At 49.1% G+C, this 15581-nt stretch overlaps 1 protein-coding gene across 2 annotated transcripts in view; it reads left to right on the top strand.

Annotated features, from left to right (window-relative positions):
• Positions 1-4340: 4340 nt before the first annotated feature.
• LOC116239474 (rho GTPase-activating protein 32-like) overlaps positions 4341-15581 on the top strand; it is a 124493-nt gene continuing 113252 nt past the window's right edge. The window contains exons 1-15 of one of the 2 annotated variants that reach the window (XM_090131151.1): positions 4341-4461; positions 4710-4796; positions 5450-5527; positions 6491-6613; positions 7167-7244; positions 7564-7645; positions 8124-8267; positions 8548-8650; positions 8746-8878; positions 9044-9126; positions 9485-9592; positions 9973-10118; positions 10613-10817; positions 11426-11571; positions 11673-12169. In XM_090131151.1, coding sequence (XP_089987277.1) covers positions 5474-5527; positions 6491-6613; positions 7167-7244; positions 7564-7645; positions 8124-8267; positions 8548-8650; positions 8746-8878; positions 9044-9126; positions 9485-9592; positions 9973-10118; positions 10613-10817; positions 11426-11571; positions 11673-12100 — 1833 coding nt within the window. In that variant the 5' untranslated portion in view covers positions 4341-4461; positions 4710-4796; positions 5450-5473 and the 3' untranslated portion in view covers positions 12101-12169. Of the gene's footprint in view, positions 4462-4709; positions 4797-5449; positions 5528-6490; positions 6614-7166; positions 7245-7563; positions 7646-8123; positions 8268-8547; positions 8651-8745; positions 8879-9043; positions 9127-9484; positions 9593-9972; positions 10119-10612; positions 10818-11425; positions 11572-11672; positions 12170-15581 lie in introns of those variants that run through there. The other variant, XM_090131152.1, reaches the window with a different exon arrangement.

Below are 15581 nucleotides of genomic sequence, written 5' to 3'. Positions count from 1 at the left end.
GGAGGGTATTGGGATTGAGATGGGAATTGGACATGAAATTGGGATTGGGATTGGGGATGAGATGAAAGCAGATTGGGTAGGATTAGGGATGGGATTGGGATGGGATTGGAGATTGGAACTGCAATTGTGATAGGACTGGGGTTGGGATGGGTTAGGAATGGGATTGGGATAAGGAAGGGTTTGGGGATGGAATGGGAATGTGGATGAGATGGTATTGGGATGGTATTGGGATTAGGATCGGGGAGGGATTGGGATTGAGGATGGGATGGGATTAGGGTTGGGACTGGGGATGAAACTGGGCTGGGGGCCAGAGCCAGCAGGTGTGGACATGGGGGGATGGGGGAGTGTACAGCAGGGGATAAAGGGCAGGGAGGAATGGAGAGATGGAGGGACACTGTGGAATGACAGCAGGAGTGATGCTGGGTGATAACAGTGGAGGGTGCTACTGGGGGATGATAATGGGGTGACACCGTTGGGGTGATGCTGGGGGTGACACTGCAGAGTGATGTTGGGGGTACTAAGTCACGACTTGAAGCAGTGATGGAACACCTGGTGGGAAGGCAGGGCCAATCCAGGGGAGCTCAGGCGCACATGATGCTGCCGAATCATGAAGAGGTGGAGCCAGGATCCACCCCTTCCCAGTCCTCATTTAAGGGCTGGCAGACTGAGTGTAGAGCTTTTGCTGTGGATCTCTGCCTACCGAAGGCCTTCAAATGTGGACTTGATTGGTTTCCTTTTTGTCTGTGCCCATGAATGCTGCACTGGAGCTGACTTTCATTTGTTGCAATCTAGGGTTTGACTGCTCTGATACATTTTCTGATTAGTAATCTATGTGTTTTTTTATGAAGAGCAAGATCATTATGCAGCTTGTGAATGAATTTGTTCATGCCTGGTAATTGGTGTTCTTCTCTACATGGAGATGTAATTGAAATTGGACACTTGTGGTCTGATGTGTGGCCCTGTTGCGTGTGGTCAGATCAGCCAAGTTGGTAAGGCCTAGCTCTTGGTTGGTGAGTTGTGCCCAAGGTTAGAGAGTTGACTCTTCTCAGCTTTGAGACATGTCTTCCAGTTGCACATTGCGTTGACGTCTTGAGCTCTACCCCTAACTGGGGATCCAAGTGATAACACAAGGAATGGTTTAGATACATGTCAGCCTTGAAGAATGGCTACGTAGTGCTAAGGGCTGCGCACACTTGTAACTGTTCTGGCTGTGAGAAAATGGCATCTGCTGGGTGAGTGCTTTGCTGGGTGAGCATTGCCCTCCTGAAAAGATGTTGTCTTTGCAGACAGTCATGTCTGTGGGGATTGGAGGCTTTTTCAGCCTTCTGGTTTGTTGCTGTGAGTGGAGGTTTTTGCCCTGAGAGAACTACCAGCAGAAGGGATACTGTGTGTGGTCTTTGAGCCCTTTCATACAAACCAACTATGTTATTTTGTGGCCTGTGACAGTGGTTTGGAGATAACCTAGCAGGCATTGCCCAAAGCAGAATGACTTGCGGGCACAGTGTCCAGTATTGGAAGTGGCCAAGAGCTGAAGACAGCAGCACTCTTGGGGGAAATACACACTGTGAATGAAGGCCAAGAAGAAAAGAGCTTGTCATTGCGTTCACATGGTAAGGTTTTCCTTCCTGAATAGTTAACTCTCAGGTGGAGTGTGAGTCTTCTGTGGTGTGCCTACAGCTGTGTGATATGCTCTACTCTACAGGAAGTGCTGATGTTGCGCATTTAACCTTGTCTTTCATGTCTCATGTGCAGTCATATGGGAACAGCTGAATCATGGCCTGAACCTCTGACTGACCACCTGAAGTGAGCAATGACTCAGCCCTGGGAGCACAGGTGAAGGTAATTCACCTGTGCTACCGGAAGGGATGGAGCCTGACTCTACCTCTCTTAGACCCCATTTAAGAGCTGACTACCAGTGAGGAAGGATCTCTTCTGGAGATTGCTCCTCTTGAAGTCTTCTCAGTGAGCCCAGGACAAGGGTAAGCTTTCCATCCATTCTTCTTTGGTGTGGTAACCTGTTTAGCCTAAATTTCCTGTATATTTCTTAATTATAGCATCTGTATATCCACTGATTATACAACAGTATCTCATGTTGTTTTAAAACAGCATCTTGGAGGCAACCTTGATTTCTCCAGCCCTGAGCTTTGTGGCACAAGAGTTCTCCCCTATGCTTCTCCCTTTGATCATATCAAAGGCCTTGCAGAAGCCTGGGTAGGTGATGTCAATTGCTCTTCCTTTCCCCACTGATGTTGGAAATAGCATGGAATGGGATGGGGGGACATTCCAGCCATGGGTTCCTATCTCAGCAGGACTGAACGGCTGTTCTCATCCACGTATTTTAACACGAGGGACTCTGACACTAATTAGAGAAATGAGGAGCTTGTTAAAAAAAAAAAGACTGTGGTGCATTTTGTGGTGCAAGATGTTCTCCAAACTGCTGTTAACAATGCCCAGAATGCTTCCTTTTTGATCGGGAGAAGTTTAGCAAGGATTTCTTAAATGAAAATAGTTTGTTGTGTATTTCCTTTTCATCAACCTTTCATTCTACTTCTTGAAAAGTTATCTTTGGATTCTAAACTAATATTTATTAATGAAGAGAATACATGCACACCCTGCACTTTTATCTGCACAAAGAATCTTCTAAACATCTTTGCATGTGTTTCTTTTTGGCACTGAGATGAAGCTATGTGGAACATAGCCTTGGATGCATTTTCAGTCAGGTACAGAGACGTATAATGCTCATCTGAGATGTCATGCTGACAAGAACAGCAGAGTGGTAAATTTTACAGGGTTGCATCTTTTTTTTTTTTTCCAGTAATAACCATGGAACCATAGAAGCGTTACCCAGAAAAAATGAGTGTTTCTCACCTGGACAAACAAAAATTCCTACAAATGACACAGGCAGTGGAATCAGCATCCGAAGCATGCATAAGACTCCTGCAAAAGAATGGTGAGAGTTACCCTAGCACCATCCTTTGGCAATCTCAGGTCTCTGTAAGCTCTTAAGCTGTGTCGTAAGTCCTCCTGTGGTGCTGACTCAGCTCTCCCTGTCTCTTGTGTAGGAGAGCTGGAGTTCAACTCCTTCTGTTTCCTGCCTGTGTGCTCCCTGCTTTGCTCATGGCCTAATGAGCCTTTTATTTCTCGCACCCGGATTGGCACGTGTGGATAAGGGCATCTGTTTATGTATGCTTATTTTCTGCTTGTGGTGTCAGGCTGAGTGACAGCTCACAGTTGAGCTTGCCGTTAGCGAGACACACAGTAGCTGGAGATGCACTTCTGTGTGTCACTAAAACATGAGCTTCGTGGCTGCCACAAGCAAAGAAACAGAGTTTGTGTGTTTTATTTTGGTGTTTGGCTGAGCGGTTAGAGCAGGGCAAGGAGGCTGATTGGGATGTGCTGCTTTCCAAATACTATGCTGTTTGCGTGGCAGTGCTTCTGCGTTCAAAATTCTGTAACTGTGAGGTGTAAACCCTTTGTTTAGTTGACTTATGGCAGCAGGTTTCTTTCTCCTGCTGAACCCTCCCTGTGCGCTTCTGTACACAGCCATGGTTTTTGCCTCTTCCTTTCCTTCTTTCTTTGTTGCGTTTGATGCTCTGCAAGCTGTGAATTGCCAGGGAAAAGGTCAATGTGCTCTGGAGTTCTGGGGGACAAACTCCCAAGAAACACTGTGCAGCTTCAAAGCCCCAAAGCTTGGAGAGACTGAAGATGTGCAGTGCTCTGCTTGGTGCAGGACATGATGTGCTTTGCAAGGCGCTTTCCACAAAGACCTCAGATCCGTGTGCAAACTGCATTCAAAGCAACCCACTGCCCTGTGCTTGCTGTACCTGCAGCTATCAGTGCCAGGAGTTGCTGCTGTGTTTGCAAGGACATTGTGTCAGCAGTGTGACATCAATGGGGTTGTTTTATGGAAATGAAACAGCTGAATTGTGTAGCTCAAGACTTAGGTAGAGAAAAAGATAGTAGTTATGAATGTGTACAAACACACAGGACTCTAGTGTGGATTTTACATAGGACCAGCACTGCAAGGTATGCTGTTGGGAAGATGTGTCCATCTGCCTGAGGGTAGGAAGGCCTTCCAGAGGAATGCACTGAGGCCAGTTGTACAAGGCTCAACAAGAGCAAACGCTGGGTCCTGCGCTTTGGTCATGACAACCCCGTGCCAGCTTCTCCAGTATTTGGCTGAGATAGAATTCCAACCGCCCACTGATTCTAGAATGTTGGGGTGGGGTGTTGGAATATTCTGGTCTTGTGATGTGGTCTTGCCTCCCCACCTTCTCTGTCATGGTGGAGCAGCCTGGTGGCCCTTAGTGATGTCATAAGCGGCTAGAATGAGGGGAGGAGCAGTGTGTACTGTGTCTCTTCATTGGAGCGCTTTGAGCTCTGACTGAGTAGGTCAATTGTTGCACTTGTGCACTGACTGAGTACCTTCGTTTTCACACCGTCTTGTGCAGCATCTTGTTGGTAAGCTGAGACAGTGTGGGACAGATGGATGGGCAGTGAGGTGTTGAGAACTGCTGGCTGGCAGAACTCATTGTACGATATTGCTTACTCTTGTCCATCAGATGTAATTTTCACCCAGTACATAGATTCCCAAGTGATCCATAAAGGTGGTATTTGTCCCATGGTTTTTCCTTTGTCGTCTTTGCTAAATTGTGTAAGCTCACTGACCTGTTCCTTCTCTCTCTCTTCTGCCTGCTCCCTCGGTGCAGCTTTTGCTCGTGGAAGAACAGAGCAAAGTGACAAGAAACGGCTGCGGGTTTAAGGAACTTGTCTACCTTGTTCTGATCTCTTGCCAGGTACCTGCCATGTTTTGTCCCCCCACATGCTTTAGCAGCCCGTGTTGCACCGTGTTTACTAACACAGCCTCGTCCAGCTTTGATAGGACACTGGTCCCGTGTGGGTTTTTCCACTTCCTCTCCAGCTCAGCCCTCAGAAGGATGCTGTCTGTGTGCTGTGACCAGCTAATCTTAAGGAAACCAATCCCTTAGGCAAAGAGTCCTAGCCCCAGCTTGTGCAGAGCTGCACAGCATCAGCCAGGGACACCAGCAGGCGTGCTTCAGCTGTGTGAGTGTGCCCGACAGCTGTGGGGAGCACAGCAGAGATGCAAGCAGAGGAAATCCATGTGCAAGGTGCTGGTGGTGAGGTTGCTGGAAGATGAGGGGTGGGGAGCAGATCCACCCCCACCAATGATTCCTCTCACTGCCCTGCTACTGTGCTGTCAGATTGCCCTGGGCAAATGCACGTGCTGATTTGTGCCAGAGTCCCCATCTGCTAGAAGAGGGATAGCCACTTGGTAAAATGCTGAGTAATAGGCTGTCACATTTGAATTGACTGAACAAAGTGGCTGCTTCTAGAACACCTGCCTATGCCAGAGGGTAGCCAAGTTCTCCAGAAGTCTCTCAGTACTGTGTTGTGTGAACAGAGAAAATATAAGCGTGTTTCTTTTCAGTTCCAGCTTGTTGTGCCTGCTGTGATGGGCAACACGTGCAGTGAGATCAGCTGCGGGCCTGACGTGCCATGGACGAAGGTAGAGTATGAAGCTCTGATTGGTCTTTGTTCCCTGACTTGAGCCAGCAGAGAGAGCTGCAGATGTGCTCTCCTGCTTTTCAAGAGAGAGCAAATACTTGCATCTCTATTGGTGTCACTGAAAAGCTGCCTTAAAAGCTTTCTTTCCTTGCTACAGGCATCTAGATGGCCGTGAAATCATAGTACCAACACAATCAGATCCGGCGAAAAAAGATGCAGGAGCACTTTCCCCATCCTGCCTGGATTTTGTTGCCCAAAGATAAAGTGGTGTTCTCATCTTCACCAAGTTAAAGGAAGGTGACACTAGTAGTGAGCAAAGGATTGGGTCAGTGGACCAGCTCCTGTGTCTAGTTCATGGCTGAGGTCCCCAGGCAAAAGATTACAGGAAGTGAGCAGGCTCTTACACTCTTCTTTGGCAAGACAGTAGTGCAAGTGTGGCAAATTTATAAAACTACTGGAGCAGTCTCGGTTGTGGTGTCCTCTTCTTATTTTTCCCTTGAAATAGCTGCAGAAACAACAAACATTGTCTGCTTCTGTTTGGCCTCACTGTTGCTGTTGAACTGCTCAAGAGAGCTTGCTTTGTGTTTGCAGTCACACCGTTTGCACTTTGTGAACAAGCTTTGGTTTCCCTCTTAACGGTCTCCTAGCATCTTAAACAATTGACCTTCCTGAACAAAGAGTGCAGGAAAGGATGGGGCGAAATGGGCAAGGCCACCTGTCTGCGTCAGTGCCACTGCTGATTAGTGTGGGTAGAGAGAGATGCATCTTGGCATTGCCTGGCGAGTGCCTGCTGCACACCAGGAAGAGAAACAACTGTTATTAGACTTGCAGTTCCTTCTGAAGTGCCCATGATAAGGACCGAGTGCATTTCCTGCAGCTTTCTCTGCAGATGTGCTCCTCACCTTGAAATCCTCCTTGTTTGTTCTCAGCTCCTCACCTTGGCCTGTGCTGCTCTCTGTTTCAGACTGAGAACAAGGGGAAGCCCTTGTTGGACAATGAGGTGCCACCTGTGAATATTCCAGCTATTGCTGCTGCCCATGTCATTAAGAGATACGTTGCCCAGGCAGCGGATGAACTCTCCTTTGAGGTAAGCAGTTAAAGGCATTCCTTGTCATGTACAGAAGAGTATAAGGTGTGAAGGCATCAGGAATATTCTCACACACCTTCAGAATGCTTTGTGAAGTTAAGCTTAGAAAATGCAGTTCCAGATTGGGTTGGATGCAGGGAGGAGTTCAGCCGTCTCTAAAATATGGCTTCATTTGGCTTCTGAATCTTCTGATCAAACAGATACTGCCCAGTATTGTAGTCTGGTCTCGGAGCAACAGCAGACCGCTGAATGGAGTGTGTAGATCTGTTCAGGAGGCCCTGCCAACTTGTGTGCGGTTTAATTGGAACTCTTCCATACCCTGCTGCTGTTGAGAACCATTTCCTACTGCACAGCTGTATTGTGTATGTTGTGTAACGTACTGACTCTTCTACCTCCAAGTTCAGTTGAACAACGGCAAATGCCTTCAGAGCTGCACTGGTGCAATTGCTCTCAAGCTCAACGATGTTTGGTAGTGCAGAAGAATGCAGTCCTTTGAGCTGTGCTTTCCTCCCAGCCGTGCTGAAGCTGGGATTGACGTTGCAATCTCTTGCAGGTGGGAGACATCGTGTGTGTCATTGATATGCCACCAAAGGAGCTGACTCCCTGGTGGAGAGGCAAGCACGGCTTTCAGGTAGGCACAAGCTTCAGACTGGAGAGTGCAACTTCAGTAAAGGTAGGAATCTCAGCTTAGAGCTGCTCTGCCTGCACAGGATGGGTAATGGACATAAATGGTTTCCCTGTGTCAGTGTCAGAGGACCTTGCCTTTGGCTGCAAATGTTGAAAAATTATTATCTTTATGCTGTTAACTATGGCCATTTTCTGCTGGATAGTCTTAAGGAACATCAGGCAAGCACGTTCTGAGGGAAATGTTATGTGACTTTTGGTTTAACAGTACAGACCTGAGAAATGTTGCATGCAATAGTTGGCCTCTCCTTTTCTTCTTGTTATAGGTTGGTTTTTTCCCAGGGGAGTGTGTGGAACTCATTAATAAGAATGTTCCTGAGGCACTCATCAATTCAGTGCCAAAGCCAGGTACGGATGTTACATTTGATGGTTTGGGGAAGCAAAATGGAGTCTTTTTTGGGTTGTGTTCCATATTTAATACCTCCTTTATCCATCCCATATTGTCCTCTGGGTTGATGATCCTTCATGCACATCACGGGGCAGGGATTTGGCCCAATCCTCCTGTGTTTATGACTGGACTTGGGGAAAGTATAGAATCTTCATAGAATGGCTTGGGATGGAAGGGACCTCAAGGATCAACAAGCTCCCATCCCTCTGCCTCAGCCTGGGCTGCAGCCTCTACATTTAATGCGAGACTAGACCAGGCTGCCCAGGGCCCCATCCAACCTGGCCTTGGGCTCCTCCAGGGGTGGGGAAAATCCCTTTTTGTATGTACTGGTTGGTAATGTTCTTCCCATTTTGACGTGCTCTGTAGAAGGTGCTGTGCTCGGCCTCGTCCAACGGAGCCAAACCTGAATTGACCTGGTTTCTTCCTTTTGTTGTGCAGTGCCCAAGAAACGCAGCAAGATCCTCACCTTCCTTCGTTCCTTGGTGAAGGCCCGCCCAAAGAAACCGACCGAGCGGGAGGTGGAGAAGGAAAGGGTGTTTGGCTGTGACCTGGGAGAGCATCTTCTCCACTCTGGTTGCGATGGTAAGGAACAGCCCATTCCTGAGATCTTCCTCTCTTGGGCATCTGAAAGTGAAAGGGAGATCATATCTAGCAGGGGGCAGGCTGATAGCAGTGGAGACGTGTAAAGGAAGTTGATGGCTGAAGGATAAAGTGAGGCGGATGCTCCTAAGAGACAAGCACATCTGTATTTGCTTCAGCCAAGTCTGGCTGGGCTTAGTGGATGGGATGTGACTCCCGGAAGCACAGCCTGAAGCAGGACTTGAATCAGGAGCTCCACTGACGGCTGGCACGTGTTCTTTAGTCCCCCAGGTCCTCCAGAGCTGTGCTGAGTTCATTGAGCAGCACGGCGTGGTGCAGGGGATATACCGCCTGTCCGGCGTCGCGTCCAACATCCAGAGACTGCGGTAAGAGTGCTGTGACTGACACAGCCTGAGTGCATCTGGTGTGGCTTTGGACTTGCCTTCCTCTCGCTCAACTGGGTTTGCGTCCCTCTCTCCAGGCAGGAATTTGAGTCTGAGCAGATTCCTGAGCTTACCGTCCGTGACATTCACAGCGTGAGCTCCCTCTGCAAGATGTACTTCAGGGAGCTCCCGAACCCTCTGCTCACCCACCAGCTGTACGGCAAGTTCTCGGTAAGCACAAGGCAACGTCTTTCATTTCCCTCTTCCTGGGCCTCTTGGCAGATGGCTGCAGCAGTGCCCCAGCTCTGAGGCCCTTTTGCTGTCAGCCCCACGAGGTTTACTCGCAGTGGTGTACTAGCCTGATTGGTGTCTCGCTCCCTTTCTGCACTACTCCAGGATGCTGTTGGTGCCGCTACAGAGGAGGAGCGGCTGCTCAGAATGCAGGACGTCATCCAGCAGCTGCCCGCTCCTCACTACAGGTCAGTGCTGCCCTCAGCCTGCTGAGCTCAGCCCTGCTGCATTGCAGAGGGCAACGATGCGGTTCCAGGCTTTGTCTCACGCCGACAACACGATGCCTGTGTATGCTGAAGGGTTGAAGGCTCCATGGGGTTACTTTATGGGGTCAGTTCCTGGGCACGGGGGCACGCTTGGTGCAGCTGATGGCTGCGGCTGTGCTGTGCTGGGGCTTGGTGCTGCAGCGTGGCACTCAGTCAAGTTGGATCTACTTCATCTTCGGTGACAGTAGCAATCACAAGAACTAGCATGAATGGAGGTTTGCTTTCTGAATTGCAGCACGGCATGCTCGTTGGTGCTGAACATTTGCCTCTCGTTTTCCAGGACACTGGAGTACCTGATGAGACACTTGGCGTGTCTAGCTGGGAGCTCCACCATCACAAACATGCATGCCAAGAACCTAGCCATTGTGTGGGCTCCAAACCTCTTAAGGTAAACTTCTGGTTCCGTTTCAACACTTCAGCGCTTCCATCTGTTCTCCAGTAAAAAAAAAAAAAAAAAAAAAAAAAAGGCAGTCCTCTCTTTTTCTCCATCAAATGTGCTCTTCTCCTGTAAAATCTGTAGCAAGTGGCTGACAGCAGAGCAGGAGCCTGGGCTGTTCTCCAACCCCACGGGCACAATGTCTAGGTGACCATTTCTGCAGTCTTGTTGAGATGGGACTGACGTGTCCTTGATCATCCAGGAGAATTGACATCACTGATTGCCCACTGCGGAAATCTCCAGAGCCTCAGCTGACAGCTTTTGGCTGCAACAATTCAGACTCGGGGAAACGGTCTTGGAGAAATGACTTCTAAAATCTGCCATTTCTACAGATCACAGCAGAACGAGTCTGCCTGCGCCAGCGGAAGAGCTGCCTGCATGGAGCTGCAGACGCAGTCGGATGTTGTGGAATTCATCATCAACCACACAGACGTCCTCTTCTGCTCGAAATCCAGAGCAGGCATCGCAGATGCAGCAGGTGAGTGTCTTCCTCCATTAGCTTGATCTTGACCTGACACCTTGATCAGATGCAGGCCTTCTCCAGGACCTTTGAGATACTCTTTTACCATCAAGGGGACAGCAGACCTCTGGGCTTCCATTAGAATATGGCATCCTGTTGCTGGATGCTGAGAATGTCCAAGCCCAAACTTTACAAGGAAGAAACGGTCAGTGTCCTGATGATGTTTTGCACGCAGATGAAGCTTGATGGAAGTATGGCAGCAAAGCTTTCACAGTTCCCTGCCCCCATTTTCTCAGGTTTTTCTTTGTCTGTTTCAATACAGGGAGTTGCTTTTCATTATGACTGTGTCCTTTGCCATAAACACACCTCTGCCCACATGGTTATTTTGAGCTCCTCTTCTTCCAGTTGCTGGGATAAGCAAGCCTGAGAAAAATACAGCACCTCCCCCAGAACTCTGGTGGCTGTGCTGCTGCTTTCTGATCCTCGCTCTTACCTGTGGTTTTCCCTGACAGGGCACAATTCTCTCCCAGGGCCCAAGTCTGTGGGGGTCTCTTCTGCTGCCACAAAGCTGCTCAGCCTGGAGGAGGCACAGGCACAGAGGCGAGGCCACAGCAGCTCTTCTGTGGTAACAGAGAGCAGCCAGGACATTGAAGTGGAAGAAAGCCCTGCAGCTGGGCAGGGCAAATTCCACACAGTCATTGACTTTCCATCTGAAAGGTAAAGAGGACTTTCTTTTCCAGCACCTAGCATCACTGTTTGGGCGGGTTTTTGTGTTTTTCCTTCCATTATTTCTAGTGCCAAAACTTGCTGAAACTAGGTTATGCTACTGGTGGGATTTTCCAGATCTCAGGGCCATGTGCCTGACACCAATTCCAGTTCTCCTCTAAGCAGAGCTGTTGGTCAGACTTGCTGGCACTAGAAATTAAACATGGCAGTGAGATGAGGCCGATGAGGTGCTAATGTAGGAGTCAGAGATGCTTCTGAACTTCCTTTATGGCTGCACAGTTCCTCAGCAAGCAGTTACGCCTGACAGCTCAATAAAAGCCATCCTTTAGATGCTGTGCTGTACAGCTGTGGAGCCTTTGCTCACATGCTCTGCATCTTGCTTGACAGAGTTGAGGGGAATTTAGCCAGCAAGACTTCAGGGCTGAGCTATAGGAATGGAGCCGTGCTCAACTGTTTGAAACAGAGCGAGTTTCGAAGTTGTGTTTCTGCAGAAACCAGGCAGTGCTAGGAACAAGCAACTGCTGCCAAGAGCTCAGTGCAGCTCTGCTTTCATCCTGCACCACACATGACTCACAGCATTCACTGTTTTCTCTCTCCAGACAAAATCCACCAGGCAAGATGAAGGAATCACCAGCTGGCAGTTGGTGTTGTTGCTTCAGCCTCAGAAAACCATCCTCTGGGAGCAAACGCCAACTGCAGCACAATGCCAGGCAGCCCTCAGAAACAGCAGTGGTAGTCCTGGCAGGTAAGGGTGCAAATGCAGCTTTCAAAACCCTCTTTTTCAAGAACAACTGTCATAATTCAGCTTGTGAAAGTTTGACGCTAATCTCTGTGTATCCATTCTAGGTGAATGGAGCCCTGGCCAACCCAGGGCAAGTAGCAACAATGCTCTCTGTGCTTCCATCTATGGAGAGCTCATAGGGAGCACAAATCGCTGCAATTCCAACAGCAGCCTTCCATGTAACAACAGTAACAACAGTGATGGAGAGAAGGAGCTCATCCAAGTTCATGCCCTCATTACACCTGGCTCTGTTGAAGATGCTGACCTGAGCCTGCCAGATACCACCGTTACCAGTGTGGACTGTAACCCAGTGTTTCTGCAGTACATCCCATCCCAAGCACAGTCTGAGTGCCTGGAAAGCAGCATCTCCATACAGGAGCAGGTCAGTGACAGTGGGGAGGAGCAGAACCTCTTGGAGGGGGACTTTCAATCAGGCCTCCAGTCCCAGGCACCGGACAGCAGCACTGAGAGCTCTGAGCCACTTTCTCCATGACAAGACAGGATGAGTCCCATCTTCACCATGGACCTCTCATGCCCTCCTGACTATTATACAATAATAAAAGCAAACTCATGCTCACTAAACACCTTGACTGCCTTCCGAGTCTTCATTCACAGGGATTGGGATGAATGAAAACACAGCAAGGCACCTCAGCTTGCAACACTGTGGCTGTGGGGTGTGCAGCAGAGCTCTGGTTTTGTTCCCATTTTGTCTGGCTTTGGGATGGCTGCAGGGAGAGCTCTGTTACCATTTGGTATGGTAGCAAATAATCTCTAGCTGCTCATGATAATCCCAAACTTTCTGGCTGTGGCTTTGTGAAACTTTTCAGGGCTTTTTTGATGCATTTCCATGCTTGGGCTGTTCTTTAACACCTCTCTCTTCCCACCATGTCCTTTCCTGGCTCCCATCTACAAACTGGCCGTGCAGATCATCTCCAGACCTGTCATCATCACACTGCGGCAGGAGAAGCTCCCCCTGGCCAACGTCAGGCAGTACTGCTTGGTCTGCAGCTCAGTGGCCATTTCCCTTTTAGGCTGCTCCTGCAGAAGAATCAAGCAGCAGAACCTTTTGCTCACCCTGCAGCACACAAATGCTACAAAAGCAGAAACAACCTGGGAATCTCTGGGTCTGCAAGACTTCATGGACACTCACTGACTGTGTTTGGCTCCCTCCCATTCTTGATTTCCTTCTCCCTTTCTTCTCATCTGATTCCACTGCTGAGCCATGATCAAGCTGCCCAGTGTGGCAAAGCATCGTGCAGAGCTGTGCTGGCACCTCCTCCCCTTCCTCTCCTGCAGCTCGGCGTGCAACCTCACCCGCTTCTCTGACAGACCTGCTGATCCCACGCGTGCCATCAGGATGCTCTGGCACAGGACGTGCCTCTAACCCAAAGCTCCTTCCCACCCTTCCAGGAAAAAGCAAACCAACCACACCGCCACCAGCACAACCCCGCAGCAGACAGCAGGGAATGCCAACAGCTTCATGCTGCTCCCCTTCACTCCCATCCTAACTGTGTGCACATGGAGAGGTGGAAGTATGGGGTTGCAGGCTGACCTCTGCTGAGGTGAGTGAGGGCTCACCGTGTTGCTCTGTGGTAGATTTGTTCATGTTCAGTGCTAACAGGAAACTCACATGACACTGAAGGCCTTGCAAAAGGCTGGCAGGTGATGTCAGTTGCTCTTCCTTTTCCCACTGATGCTGTCACTCCATGGTAGAAGGCCACTACATTGACCAGGCTGTATGTCTGTTTCCACTGTTTCTGCATTTCCTCCTTCTTGCTCCATGTAACCAGCAGTTTCAGCCATGCAGGTTTCCTTCCTCCTCTGCTTGATTTCATGTGGCAGGGATGGAGAGCTCTTCAGCTCTGAGAGAGTTTTTCTGAAAAAGTGACCAGCTCTTTTACATCCCTTTGCCCCTACAAACAGTTGTCCAGAGGATCTTGTTCAAGAATTCCTTGAACAGCCTGCAGCTGGCTCTCCTGAAGTTCAGGCTCCTGACTTTGCTTCCTGCCAGGCCCGCATTCCTTGAGATCACAAACTCAAGGAGGGCATGGTCACTGCAGCCCTGACCGCCTCCTGTCGTAACACCTGGTGTGCACCATGTCCAGCAATGCTTCCCTTCTGCTTGCTGTGCCCAATGCCTGCACCACAGAGTGATTCTCACTGCACTCCAGGAGTCTGTCAGATTGCCTGCAGCCAGCCATGCTGATTTCCCAGACTGACTGGAATCCCCCATCAGGATGAGAGTCAGTGAGTGCGATGCTTCTGCTGGCTGCAGTAAGCAGCTCCCACCAACAGGCTCTCTTTCCAGGCGGCTGTAGCAGACCCTCACCTCCAGAAGCCCTGCACTGCTGCACTTCCTAATTTTACCCACAAGTTCACAACCTGGTCATGGCTCTTCTTAGTTCTTTGCACTCAACTTCTCATCACAGAGGGCAAATCCCTTGCCTTCCAGAATTCCATAGTATCAATTGTGTCTGCTTTATGTAAAGATTTTTTTTTCTTTCTTTTCTTTTTCCATTTTCTAGGTAGGAAAATTAATTTCTGAGCCAGGAGAAGCAGAAGTGAAACAGTCTTCCTGGCACTGCTCAGGTTGCAGGAGTTGCCAAGTGCTCCTCAGGTAATGTGTGCTGAAGAGCTGACCTTGGTGGCAGGGGCTGTGGCTGCATTTTGTGCCTGTCATGCGGGAATACAAGAAAGCCTATTCAGAGCAGGAGCTACAGAGCGAGATAAACATCACGAGAAGGTAAGGCTGAGAAGCAAGGACACCTCCAGAAAGAAGAGAAAAACTGAGTCAAGTGAGCTGCGTGACGGCCGTGTGATGCTGACCATGATTGGAGGAAGAGCGCATGGCTGGGAATGACTGATGGCTCTGGTTGGATGGGTGCCTGTGTGCACAGAGTTAAGGAGTGTTTGTGGGATGTTTTGCTGGCATCTAACGGCTGTAAGGGGAAGTCAAGAGAGAAAATTTGTGAATGCATATACGGGATGTTAAAATTTGGAACAGACTGTTTGGATCATTCACAGCTGAGTCCATGCCAGATTGCCACACTGTCAGAACTTGAGGCTTAGGAATTTCCTTTAAGAGTGCCAACTGCTTATTTTAAATGATAAAAAGTAACATTGAAAAAAGCTTCCCTCCTTGCATTAGAATAACGCATTGATATTTGATGTTTCTATTTTTCCATTCGTTTAGCACCCTGGGTGGTGATGCAGATGCATGCATCTGCTGTCCTCCCCTTCTGTTTTGTGTAAAAGAATAATAAAATATGCAATCTCTGTGTGAGATCTTTTAAAAGTATTTTACTTTATTTGCCCCTAGGCTGCAATGGCTGGGAAATGGCAGTGTCACCCAGGAGCCCACACGGCGACCTGATGTCTCATTGTTGGGGTCTATTGAAAACCACCATGATGACAAAAGAATGTCTGGGATTCCTCCGGCCCAAATGCAAAACCTTGCACTCTGCTGTGTTGAACCTCATGAGGTTCACCCAGGCCCACCTTTCAAGTCTGTTCACGTCAAACAGATATCATTTTTCTTGTGTCCTTCCATTCCGAGTCCATCTTTTCCCCAAAGCAAAAGAATTTGGAGGTAACCACCGACAGTTATGTGAGGGATTTCAGCGTCTATTTCTGAACATGGCAACAACTTCAGAGGTCACACTTAATTTACGGTGCCCGTTGTAATTCTGACCAAGGCTGCAGTTGCAGCTGACTTCCCAAGGCTGCAAGACATGGTGGTGACACAGCCTTGTGCTTCTGCATTTGTGCTCATCCCATGTTTCCTTTCTCTGTCTCGCAGGTCAGCTCCTGCTGGAAGCAGATGGTGTCCCAGTATGAATGAAGGTCAGTGCAGGAGCAACTGCTGACGGGAGGAAGGAAGTCCATGCTGAAGAGCTCTGAAGCATCTGCAGGTATGGTTCTGGAGGAGGCAGCAGTGATGTCGGAGGGCTCCCCAGCAGGAAGCTGTCTCATCC

The sequence above is a fragment of the Phasianus colchicus genome, chromosome Z, assembly GCF_987193195.1.
Source record: "Phasianus colchicus chromosome Z, bPhaCol1.hap1.1, whole genome shotgun sequence".
Lineage (NCBI taxonomy): Eukaryota > Metazoa > Chordata > Aves > Galliformes > Phasianidae > Phasianus > Phasianus colchicus.
The sequence above is the reverse complement of the archived record's forward strand: the minus strand, read 5'-3'. Positions and strand labels throughout refer to the sequence as shown.